Source organism: Bufo gargarizans, chromosome 5 (assembly GCF_014858855.1).
Source record: "Bufo gargarizans isolate SCDJY-AF-19 chromosome 5, ASM1485885v1, whole genome shotgun sequence".
Taxonomy (NCBI): Eukaryota; Metazoa; Chordata; class Amphibia; order Anura; family Bufonidae; genus Bufo; species Bufo gargarizans.
In genome coordinates this window covers 106,149,035-106,162,590 of record NC_058084.1, presented here as the reverse complement: position 1 = coordinate 106,162,590, position 13,556 = coordinate 106,149,035, and the positions used below count along the sequence as shown (strand labels likewise).

Below are 13,556 nucleotides of genomic sequence, written 5' to 3'. Positions count from 1 at the left end.
GAGGCAGTATTCTCTGCTGCACTGTGGTATTTGGTTATGCTGAGGCAGTATTCTCTGCTGCACTGTGGTATTTGGTTTTGCTGAGGCAGTATTCTCTGCTGCACTGTGGTATTTGGTTTTGCTGAGGCAGTATTCTCTGCTGCACTATGGTATTTGGTTTTGCTGAGGCAGTATTCTCTGCTGCACTATGGTATTTGGTTTTGCTGAGGCAGTATTCTCTGCTGCACTGTGGTATTTGGTTATGCTGAGGCAGTATTTTCTGCTGCACTGTGGTATTTGGTTCTGCTGAGGCAGTATTCTCTGCTGCACTATGGTATTTGGTTTTGCTGAGGCAGTATTCTCTGCTGCACTGTGGTATTTGGTTTTGCTGAGGCAGTATTCTCTGCTGCACTGTGGTATTTGGTTATGCTGAGGCAGTATTCTCTGCTGCACTGTGGTATTTGGTTTTGCTGAGGCAGTATTCTCTGCTGCACTATGGTATTTGGTTTTGCTGAGGCAGTATTCTCTGCTGCACTGTGGTATTTGGTTATGCTGAGGCAGTATTTTCTGCTGCACTGTGGTATTTGGTTCTGCTGAGGCAGTATTCTCTGCTGCACTATGGTATTTGGTTTTGCTGAGGCAGTATTCTCTGCTGCACTGTGGTATTTGGTTTTGCTGAGGCAGTATTCTCTGCTGCACTGTGGTATTTGGTTATGCTGAGGCAGTATTCTCTGCTGCACTGTGGTATTTGGTTTTGCTGAGGCAGTATTCTCTGCTGCACTGTGGTATTTGGTTATGCTGAGGCAGTATTCTCTGCTGCACTGTGGTATTTGGTTTTGCTGAGGCAGTATTCTCTGCTGCACTATGGTATTTGGTTTTGCTGAGGCAGTATTCTCTGCTGCACTGTGGTATTTGGTTATGCTGAGGCAGTATTCTCTGCTGCACTGTGGTATTTGGTTTTGCTGAGGCAGTATTCTCTGCTGCACTATGGTATTTGGTTTTGCTGAGGCAGTATTTTCTGCTGCACTGTGGTATTTGGTTTTGCTGAGGCAGTATTCTCTGCTGCACTATGGTATTTGGTTCTGCTGAGGCAGTATTCTCTGCTGCACTATAGTATTTGGTTCTGCTGAGGCAGTATTCTCTGCTGCACTATAGTATTTGGTTTTGCTGAGGCAGTATTCTCCGCTGCACTGTGGTGTTTGGTTCTGCTGAGGCAGTATTCTCTGCTGCACTGTGGTTTTTGGTTTTACTGGGGTAGTGTTTTCTGCTGCACTGTGGTATTTGGTTCTGCTGAGGCAGTATTCTCCGCTGCACTGTGGTTTTTGGTTTTGCTGGGGCAGTATTCTCTGCTGCACTGTGGTATTTGGTTCTGCTGAGGCAGTATTCTCCGCTGCACTGTGGTATTTGGTTTTGCTGGGGAAGTATTTTCTGCTGCACTGTGGTATTTGGTTCTGCTGGGGAAGTATTTTGTGTTGTGCTGTCGTATTTGGTTCTGCTGAGGCAGTATTTTCTGCTGCACTGTGGTATTTGGTTCTGCTGGGGAAGTATTTTGTGTTGTGCTGTCATATTTGGTTCTGCTGAGGCAGTATTTTCTGCTGCACAGGCTCGGACTGGGCCACATGGAGGTGAAATCCTCGGTGGGCCTTTTGCCTTCATGCCTATATTAATAATCACATAGTCACTAATCAGCAGCAGCTCCAGCTGCCTGCTGGAAAGTGCCACTGCCTGTCGCTGTAATAAGCAGTGAGGCACTCGCTACAGGGCCAGCAATGAGCATGAGGGTGCAGCAAGCGGCCAGATAATCTCTGAGATAATCTCACCACTCCTCATCTTGTATGGCTGCTGCAGTGCTGGGGGGCCCACCCTCTTCAACTGTGGGCCCCGGCTCCTGATCAGTGCTCTTACTAAGTGTGTGCATCGTCACGCTGATGATGCTGCATGCAGAGCAAAAGCAGCCCTGCCGTCCGCACATTTTCTAAGTCAGTGCAGAGCGCGGCGGCGGGATTTCAGTTTATTTGACAACCAGGCAGAGCTACAGAAGAGAAGAACGAGGATCTGTTTCAAATAAAGCAAGCTGAGAAGTGTGCCCAGACCAGTCTCCTCCCAAACAAATAGGTATTTACTGCTGAAAAAAAGTCTACATTTGTACTGTCCTCCCCTCTGGAAATTACAACTCCCAGCATGCCCTGTCATTTGCAGACCTTCAGGACCTGTTGGGAGTTGTAGTTTTCCTTACTGCAAAAAAGCTGTACTCTTAGGGCCTGTACCCCTTACACACGTAGGATTTTGATGCTGTCAAAAGCGGCTGCGTATACCGCAAACTGACATGGTTTCTGCTACAGTTGTTCATTTTAGATGCCACGGATCCACTTGCAGCTTAGCTTTATTGAATAGAACAAAGCCGCAAGCGGACACCTGCTCTAGCTGTTGACAAACTAGAAATTTGTACGGTATAAAAGATAAATTCAAAGGGCTCTCCGGGCATCATGAAAAATACAAGTCTTCCGTGGACCTGTGGAAGAAATTAATACTTACCTGTCCCTTGCTCCACTAATGCTGTTGTCCATGCCGCACTCGCACCGGCCGTGAGCTCTTGTCCCGAATAGATGTATGCGCTTCTTTTCCTTCTCAGCTACATAGTAATAAATGCAGCTGAAACTATGGTATTAGTGGAGCAACACAGGTACAGTAAGTATTAATAAAAACAAATTTCTTCCACAGGTCCACGGAACACTTTTTTATGATGCCCGGAGAACCCTTTTAGAGTTTGCACACAGCCATTAACTGTTAGTAAGAAGTAGTAAACCTTAAGGCCTCTTTCACACAAGCGATACGGATTGGCTCTGGATGCGTTCAGTGAAACTCGCACCATTTCGCAAGCAAATTTAGTCAGTTTTGTCTGCAATTGTGTTCAGTGTTTCATCCGGATGCAATGCATTTTTCACTGAAGCCCAATTCACTTCTATGGGGCCAGGGCTGTATGAAAAACGCAGAATATAGAACATGCTGCGATTCTCACGCAACACAGAACTGATGCATGAAAAACAACGCTCATGTGCACAGACCCATTGAAATGAAAGCGTCAGGACCCGCGCGGAAAACTCGCTTGTGTGAAAGGGGCAAGGACTTCAGGCTTTTGGCCATGCAGCAGCCGCTACTTGGGACAACATGGAGGCAAATGGCACCCTTCTACATTGCTATAACTTACCGCTAAAAATAAACACACAACAACTTCTTTGGAATAAAATGGCCGCAATGCTTTATTAAGGGTAAAACCATAATAAATAATTTAATAAATAATTAAAAACCACCATCATCCTAATTTAACGAACCATCAAACCATTAGATAAGTACCGGAATCCACTCAGAAACACTGAGTGATACAGCCCCTCTAATAAAGCAAAGCAACAGATAAGAAAAATGAATTAGGGAGGGAGGGTGGGGCGACGATCCGGTCCTCTTCAAATTTACCCAGAAGCGCCGCCAAACCCCACAACCTAAAGGAGAAATCCTTCCCGCCGAAAGCAGGACAGCAAGTCAGGATCCGGTGTTCTCCCACAGCAACAGCGTCAGCCAATCAGCTGTGGAGCTACAGTTGCCTGAAAGATCTGTTCAAACCAGCTGGAACTGGTCCATATTTCATCCTGAGGTAAAATCTGAAATAAAAAGAGCGGGAAAGGGGGAGACACAGAAAAAAGGAAGGGGGGGACAAAACCATATATGACTAAAATAATGGTGCCATTGCCCCATGTGTCCCCCAAGCTAAACGCTCTGGGAGGCCCATAACATTGTTACGGCTGGGATAAGAGATAATTACCAACCCTACAGTTTAAGGCTACTTTCACACCTGCGTTCAGGTGTCCGCTCGTGACCTCCGTTTGAAGGGGCTCACAAGCGGCCCTGAACGCAGCCGTCTGGCCCTAATGCATTCTCAGTGGAGGCGGATCCACTGAGAATGCATCCGCCTGCCAGCGCTCAGCCTCCGCTCCGCTCAGTGTGCGGACACCTGAACGCTGCAAGCAGCGTTCGGGTGTCCGCCTGGCCGTGCGGAGGCGAGCGGATCCGTTCCGACTTATAATGGAAGTCAATGGGGACGGATCCTCTTGAAGATGACACCATATGGCTCAATCTTCAAGCGGATCCGTCCCCCATTGACTTTCAATGTAAAGTCTGAACGGATCCGCTCAGGCTACTTTCACACTTAGAAAATTTTTCTAAGTTATAATGCAGACGGATCCGTTCTGAACGGAGCCACCGTCTGCATTAATATGAGCGGATCTGTTCAGAACGGATCTGCTCGAACGCTAGTGTGAAAGTAGCCTAACCCCTAAGCTGCCACCAGTCAAAACAAACCATGGCACCTCAGGGTAATATAGATAATATAGCATTTACAGTGCATGCACATCCACAGGCACACGTAAAATATAAAGATTTAAAAAAAAAATATTCCACCCAAAAATTTTATAAAAAAATCAAACTGTATTTTATATGTATTATAGTGACATAGTGGTAAAGAGAGCGGCACACTGTACATTATACTGCACAGTGTATGCAATAAAATAAAAAAAAGCAATAGATTTAACAGATTTTTTTTACAACCGCCATTTTCAGTACTATTGCAGACTATGGGGCCATTCACTTGGCCATTTTTTTTAGTGGTCATCAATAAATAGGACATGTCCTATTTTTTTTGTCCATTTTGACAGCCAGGTGAACCCCTTTGAATTCAATAGGCCAATTGCCGTTTAGACAAAAGTGCGCAGGTATATGAGTGGCACGGAAAGGCAGGGTGTTAAAAAAAAAAATTGTGCCCCTGTGTATGAAATGCCCCAATACTGCCCCTCATTTATAAACCTATGATAATGCCAACAAATAAAAAAATAAATACTCACCTCACCACAGACATAAACAGGAACACTTTAGGCAGCAGGACTTGGCACTCTCAGCGATGTGACATCACAAGATCACTCTCTTAGGCTGGCTGAGGGACTGGGTGGTTAGTCTAGGACAAGGAATTTCCATGTGTGACTGCTGTCCATACTGACTGTAAATAGCAGACTAAGGGGAGATTTATCAAGATTGGTGCTTTCTACGCGTGATATCTCCTGCACTGCTTTAGGATGTGCTTAATTTTATTACGAGGTGCATCCACCTGCAGTCTGTGCACCTAAACAGAAATTTACAAAAGCTCAGAGCTGACATACATTTCTGCAAGGGCGGACTGGGAACAAAGTGGCCCTGGAAAAAACTTAAAAGTAGCTCCAATGTTGTAGATGGGTCCAAATTGACAGAAGGTGGGGCAACACAAGTAAATGGGGCCAAGACAAGTTGGCAAGGTCAGTATTACCATAGTGCAGCACAGAATACTATTCCACAGAACCAAATACCTTGCCATAAGCTGTCTTTTTGTGGTGGCATCAATATGCCATGTTCTGTTCTCCTTCTCCAATTGTCTTTAGTATGTAGCAGGGGGAGATGTGGGCCACAACACCAAGCCAACCCTACCTTCAGTATTGTGCCTGGACTTTCTATGATAATATCCCCTATAGTTCCCCCAGTAGTATGTACCTGGACAGCGACAGTGAGGAGGGATTGGGTGGCCCTATGGGCATCAGCCCACTGGAAAAATTCCCTGTAGGGTTTTTGGCCAGTCTGCCTCTGGATTTATGGTTTTTTTTTTTTTGCATCTGATAGATTTGTCTCTGCTGATGACTATGCCCATTTTTCACCCTTGTCATGCTCCCTTTTGAAAAAGTGGTCAGTGCAGAATAAAAAGAGGCACATGTGAAATTTTTTCCAATAAGTCACTTTTCTGGCGCAAGGGAGATGATAAATCTCCCCTTAAGTTATCAACTAATTGAGTTGCTTAATGAGAAACACTTTGATATTGTGCAGTACACAATACAGTTCTGTTTTGCATGCTGAGTTGTGTGCTAAAATGCACACGTTCATGCACATGAGGCCGAAAAGAATACAAGTAATATTTCTGTTTATACTAGTGGTAGAGTTGGCCCCCAAAATCAATTCCTCTGGTGGGCAGCTAGGCATCCCAGTCTGACACTGCTGCTGCACTGTAGTATTTGGTTCTACAGAAGCAGTATTTTCTGCAGCACTGCGGTATCTGGTTCTGCTGAGGCAGTATTTTCTGCAGCACTGCGGTATCTGGTTCTGCTGAGGCAGTATTTTCCGCTGCACTGCGGTATTTAGTTCTGCTGAGGCAGTATCCTCTGTTGCATTGTGTTTTTTGGTTCTACTAGGGCAGTGTTTTCTGCAGCACTGTGGTATCTGGTTCTACTAGGGCAGTGTTTTCTGCTGCACTGTGGTATTTGGTTCTACTGAGGCAGTATTTTGTGCTACACTACGACATTGATGATTGCACCTACTTGTGATAGCCCCATCCACTTGCATTGCCCTTACATCTGTGAATTTGGACCTGTCTACAACATGGGGGCCACTTTTAGATTTTTTTCCAGGTCCACTTTAAGTTCTCAGTCTTAACCCTTGTAGCAAGAGACAAGAATTCTGTCTTTGGTGGGCCTTGTGTAATGCACTACCTCAAACTTTGCATTTGGTATAATTGTATCCTGTGCTAAAAAATAACTGACATTTAAAATGTTATATTAGGGATCGTGTTATCAGAAAGTGACCTATTGTTTAAATTAAGTTTTTATGTTAGACATATTTTGAAGATTTTTTATGATATTATTTTTAATTTTCCATGTTGCTCTCAATTAAAAAAAACCATTATAAAATCTTACAGTTTTTGTTCTGGCCACTAAGCCTAAAAATAGATGTTACATCTTGGTCTGTACAGAACACTTTACTCCAGTTATCTGCTTATCATTACAGGCAGGATTAGAATGGCACACATATGTAGATAACACAAGATCTACCATTCACAATACCTGATCACAGCTTTAATCCCTCCTGACCTCTGCACAGGTCACAAAGCAAGATGGAAGCCCCATAATCATGTTTGGAAATAGAATTACCGTAAAAACTTTCTAATCAGAAAATAAAAACAGATTAGAAAAAAAGCAACACATTGGGCCAGATTTATCACTACTCTGACAGCTCACTCCACTTTCACATATGGCTAAAGTCAGTTTTAGCCAAGTCAGATTTATGATCGCCCCTTTAAGACTGTAATAAATGTGGTTTGACGGTAGCAGTTTATCCGTCCGTAAGCAGCTTTACAAAAGTCGCACGTTTTTATGAAAAAGTCGCATGTTCTATTAAAAAGTCTCATAAGATAAGCATGGTCCTCACTGGAGTGAAGTTGCGACTTTTTTGCGACTTTTTTGCGACTTTAAAAAAAAGTCCCAATAGTAAATCTGTCTAGAGATTCATTTACATACGAAAACACGCCCACTTTCAGAAAACTGGCGAGCATAGTGCAGAGCAGAAAAAAGTCGCAAATTTGTGCGCAGTTTTAGCCTTTGGGACTTTTTTGCGACTTTTCCACTCCACAAAAGTGACTTTGCCTAATGATATATCTGGCCCATTGCCTTTACTGTAATTTGGTGTTATAAAGTACATAGTGTACACATCTACAAAATTTTCTTAGCACATTATAAATTCATATATCTTTTAGACAGCCTGATTTCAGCTCATAACAATCACTGATTGGCTATACAACAAATCTATCGGCGCTAAGGAACTATTAAAGGGACCTACGCACTCTGAAGGGGGGGGGGGGGTGTATGTGTGAACAATTATTAGTACTATCATTTATCCCAACTCAGTTTGCCTAGTGTCGCAAGCATTTTCCTGCTCATATAAAAGATCTGATCAGCTTACAAATAAGTGCTTGCCCGCTTTTTTGACCGCTTGCTGCCCTGTTTACATTGGAAAATGATCGAGAACAAGCATTCTTGTTCATTTAGCCACTGAAAACAATAACTTAATAAATAATTTAGAATGTTTGTTTTATTTTTACTTCTATTTAGTCAAAGCATTTTTGTTGAAAAATGAAAAATGATTTTTCCTGAATTTTTTCCAGGTGAAAATGTCCGAACAGAGGCAACGTTCTTTGTCCACATCTGGAGAGGCTTTATATCAAATTCTTGGCTTAGAGAAAGGGGCAAATCATGATGAAATCAAGAAATCTTACAGGTACTTTTTTTTACTAGCATTTACTTTAAATGTGACAGCCCTATTGTTAAATACATACTTGGAAAACATAAAAACATACAGCGCTCTATATACCCTATAAAACATATAAAGTAATACAGTGCCACATACATCTTACATCAAGTGATGTAGATATTCTCTTTCCTCCACTTCTTCATTGAGACCAGACGACCATGATGATTTCTTTCACTCATCTCTTGTCTCTGCAGAGTTTGACAAACAAATCTTAGTTTTCTAATTTTTCATCATCTTTCCACCTTCTCAACACCCCAATACTGTGCCCACTGTTCGCCCCAATACATACTGCAAAAACAGATAATCCCTCTGCAAATGAGTCCCACACAGATAGCGCCCTGACACACAGTGCCCTAAAAAGTAACTGCGCCAAGCAAATAGTGTCTCTGACACTAATAGTGTAAAAATAATGTCCCCAAAAAATTATTCTGCTAAGCTGATATTGTGGCAGTGTGCCCCCCACAGTAATAGTGCTCCCACCAGTCGCACCAATAGGCAAAGAGAGAGTATAGGCGTGCTCAAACCCTGTCACACCAAGCACGGACCACGCCAAGAACCACAGCTTTGCTTAAGTAAAAAGAGAAAAAGGTCCAGCTCGGTTAAAATGTTACCTTTATTTTTCAGTGCAGATAAAACCAGTTACAGTCCCACCAATAGAAATAATTATCTCCCAGAGTTCATAGTGTTAACAGTGACCCCAATAGTAACAACGCCCCTATTGGGCCCATACTAGTAATCATGTTGCCCATAGTCCCCCAGTTGTACTAATTATAATGTTTGCCAGTAGAAAAATCCCTCCTAATATGTGCAAGTACAAAAAATTCCCATTATAATAATATGCGCCAGTACAAAAAATCCCCCCTTATATTGTGCACCATGCAAAAAATACCTCCTTACCTGTCAGATTAGACCCCCATATTAGATCCTCATATAAGTGTCACGATCAGTGTGGAGGGGGACGGGACTCCACACTGAACACAGGAGGGAAGGGGAGCAGTAACTGGGCCTGGAATTCAGGGAAGAAACAGGTCACCTCCTAAACAACCCTAATCCGGGACCTAACTACCTATCAATATGATTAGACCTTGAAGGTAGGAATATTCATATGCTGGAAACCTAGGCCCTTATATCCCTATAAGGCCCTGGAATGAGGTTAGGACCAGAGACAACCCATTCCTCCCCAGATGGACGAATGGAAGTCTCTGTCTCAGGCCCAGATACAAACAACAGGGAAAATAACAAACACAAAACAATAAGGAAAGACAAGACTTATCTGAAAGTAGAAAACTGGCAACTCCAGAAGCACCACAGAGTACAACCGACCAGCTAGTAAGAAGGCAGGAAGAAAATCTATAAACCGCACCTCCAAGAGTGAGAAGTGGCTACTTATGGGAAAGGTCTGTCACAACCAGACAGCTGAGAAGCTCTGACAGAAGCCTTTCAGAACCTCCTCCTTGAGTTTCTTTGTTGTGATGTTCAGCTCCTCATCTCGTTAGCCTCTCTCAGCTGTCATGTAGTTGGACTGATTGCTTCCCTTTAAATTCCTCCCCATAATGCATTGCTGGGCGGCTTATACTACTTCCTGGAGTGTGTGTGCATGCTGATCTTGTTTTCCAGTCTGCTACAAAGTTAAGTGCTGAACATTTATCTGTTATTTTCTTTTTGCTGGATCCCAGGTGACCCTGACTCCCTCCGTGTCTGGTGTAGGGAGCCGGTGGTCGTGTCCCCTCACTATTGTAGGGTGTTCAGGGGTTATATAGTCGAGGTACGTGGATATGCAACCATCCACCTCTGGGATCTTTGCATAGGCTGAGCAGCCAGGGAAAGTCTCAGGTCTTGTGCAGGGGTCTCCCTTTTGGTTCCTTAGCTTTGGATCCAGTGAGTCATATATGCATGTTGCTTTGTCTTGTTTCCTGTACACCGTCCGTGACAAGGTCATTCACCAACAAGCAACACCTGAAGCAAGGGGTGTGGCATTCACCAAAACACAGACACAATAAGATCCACGGTGAACTTGTTAATTTAACCCACGAGTTGCCAGTCTCTCCGATCTCCTGGAACCTGCCACAGGAACGTCCGTGACAATAAGATCCCCATATCAGACCTCAAATTAGGCCCCCATATCAGATCCCAAATTAGACCTCCATATCAGATGACCAGAACAGACCCCCACATCAGATCAGACCCCCATATCACACCTCAAATTGGACCCCCATATCAGATTTTAAATCAGACCCCCATATCAGATCCTCATATGAGACCACCATATGACACTTCAGATCAGACCCCCATACCAGATCCTTAGACCCCCATATGACACCTCAGATCAGACCCCATATCAGATCCTCAGACCTCCAGATCAGATCAGATCCTCAGATCAGACCCCCAGATCAGATCCTTAAACCCCCATATCAGATCAGACCCCTTTTAGACCTACATCTCAGACCCCCCATATTTTATTGGAGAATGGAGTACCCCCACTGTTTTAGTAGTATAACAGTAGTATAAATATGGCACATGGAATATTCTTTGCAATTTAAAGGTAATATTATTTAGTGATTTTCACAATAAAAGGTTCATGATCCAGTTTATAGGAAATTAAATGTTGCGTAACCGCTATCCATATGTGAGCCGGACGTTTCGGTCCATAGGGACCTTCTTCAGTGGCTTTAAGTTTCTGTGGTCAGAGATGAAGGGTAGAGATGAGTGAATCGAAGCTGATAAAGTGGAATTCGTTACGAATTTCATGAAAAATTTGATGAGCACCAAATGCGAATTTCCTCGCGCTTCATAGTAACGAATCGCATTTTTTCTAAAATAGCTGCTGCACGTGTGAGGACATGGAGAACAGAAGTATTGGAAGGATACCATACTGACATGCATGCAGCCAATCAGCAGCCAGCCATCCCTGTGATGTCACAGCCGTATAACTATGGCAGCCATCTTAGATTCTGCCATTCACCAGAGTACTTAGTGCAGGGAGAGACGTGTCTGCAGGCGCTAGTGACAGTGATAGAAAAATCGTCCTTGTGCTAAAAAAAAAAGGATTTACAAGTGCAGGGAAAGATTATTCAAGGTGTAGAGAAAGGATAGGGAGGAATCATTCCACTGCATTTCTATTGAACAGGGTTCAGTCGGGGAGGTGACAGCCTGGGTAATAGGAAAACAATCCGATTACACCTTGCAGCACTGACTGGCGATACAAATTGCCATTATACAGCTCTGTAATTCCAGCAAACTGTTCTCATTAGGGTGCAAGTGTTGTTTTATACAGGTATTAACAGGGTTCATGACAAGGAAATATTTCTACGTTTTATTTGCCCTTGTGCGGTGCAGTTATATGTTCTGGTAGCCAAAAGCAGGAGTGGGTACAAAACACAGAAGACATGCAAATAATCCATTCACGTGTCATCTCTGTTTTGGATCTACTCCTGTTTTTTTAGGCATTAGCAATACTGATGGATTACTGACCAAATGCTGACCGAGTGAAGGCAGATGCTCCACAGACAGGATCCGTTTTTTGTGGGTTATTGTTCTGACAGATCAGAGGAAGAGCAAAATAATCAGTGACCTCCACACACACTTACTGCTGACACCCTCTCCACTCTATCGGGGGGGCTCTACTTGTATAAGCTTTTATTTGGAACAGGTTCTGTAGACATCTATGTGGAATCAGCAGACGATGGTGTAAAAGGAGTGCGCTTTTTCTTGGCGCTAACATCGACCTGTAAGGCTGAGTTCATACTTGAGTTATTTGGTCAGTTTTGGCCCCGTGACTGCCCTAATAAGTGAAGTGTGCAGTGATTCTAAGAGCGACGCCTGTCATCTGCATGTCATACGGACTCACAGTATAATTTCACTACCAAAGCAGACTCCCTATGTGTGTTACTGCAAGGCACAGTGTTCTACACCACTATAAAGGCTCTGTGCAGCCAGGAAATAGCAGTTTTTAACGTAATTCGCCGCAAATTTATTTGGATCGAACCAAATTTTTCCCCAAAAATATGGTGAATCGGCGAATCAAATTTTTGAAAAATTCGTTCATCTCTAATGAAGGGATATCCTTCATCTCTGACCACAGAAACCCCAAGCCGCTGAAGAAGGTCCCTATGGACCGAAACGTCCGGCTCACATATGGATAGCGGTTACACAACATTTAATTTCCTATAAACTGGATCATGAACCTTTTATTGTGAAAACCACTAAATAAAATTACCTTTAAATTGCAAAGAATATTCCTTATGCCGCATATTTATACTACAGGACCCCCATAATAGACCTCAGATCAATACCCCCCTAAGCAAACTGAACTTTTTTATTTTTTGGGGTCAACTTTTTTGGGCCACAATTGAATCTGCCCCTGCATTCTCAGTATTGGTGAGGGTTCTAGAGGATGAACTTAACAATTATAAAGTGATGGCCTATGTCTTGTGGTGTCACTAATTTTCAAATTGTTGCCACAAACTTTTATGTTATTATGGTAAAATCTACTCCCCAAGATTTGCAGTACATGGAACTGTAAAAATGAAATACAAATATTTGTAATATTTGTAGTAAAATGTATGATTATCATCAGAGAACAATGCTGTGCTAGCAGAGGCCGTCTGTGGAACATGGAATAGCCCTCTAATGAAATCTAATGGTGTATAATACACTGTGACTCACTCGAATACACTGCATGAAATAAGTATATTTACTGATGCTCAATGTAATGGTCATTAGAAGAAGATAATTTTATTTCTGAAGGTTAAAAGGTAGAGAGACATTTGGCACATTAAACAAGGGCATCTCTAATATTTTCATAAAGGTTTAATTCAAATTGGTACAAGAACCACTTGCTATACAGCAAGAACCAGAGTTTGGACTGTATAGTGTGCTTGTAATCTAGCTGGAAAGGACAGAATATTATGGGGTTCTGCCTGTCATCCCTCTGCCAATCAGCTTTCCCAAAAGTGGTGTCCACAAAACTGATTGGCTAACAGCAGATAGATAGGTACTCTCCTTACTATATGTCATTTTCAGCTGCATGACAGAAACATCATACATTTACTCACAGCCTTATAATGGGAACCCTTAGCACTGACTGAAAGGCTATGAGCACATTCGGGGGAACGTTTTTTTTTATGATTTCATTTTAATCATTTTAGACTAAATATCATTTTTTCAATTGATCTTCATTAAAAACAGTTTTGTTCTACAGGCTTTTGTTTCAGTCTATCTGTAGAGCAGGGGCGGACACAGACTCAGAGGGCCCCTGTGCAAGGAATGTACCTGGGCCCCCCTAAAACCACACATACAAATAAATGTATATGTGCAAATAAAAAACATCTTGTTAATATTGGTCAATATATTTACAGTATATATATATATATTTTTTTTTCATACTAGGTGACGCCTCTAACTCTGCCCAAAGCATAACTATATACAAC

At 42.8% G+C, this 13,556-nt stretch overlaps 1 protein-coding gene across 4 annotated transcripts in view; it reads left to right on the top strand.

The window, feature by feature from the left end:
- DNAJC5B (DnaJ heat shock protein family (Hsp40) member C5 beta) overlaps window positions 1-13,556 on the top strand; it is a 206,692-nt gene that overhangs the window by 134,325 nt on the left and 58,811 nt on the right. For all 4 annotated transcript variants that reach the window (XM_044295271.1, XM_044295272.1, XM_044295274.1 and 1 more), the window contains one exon: window positions 7,982-8,094. In XM_044295271.1, coding sequence (XP_044151206.1) covers window positions 7,988-8,094 — 107 coding nt within the window. In that variant the 5' untranslated portion in view covers window positions 7,982-7,987. The remainder of the gene's footprint in view (window positions 1-7,981; window positions 8,095-13,556) is intronic.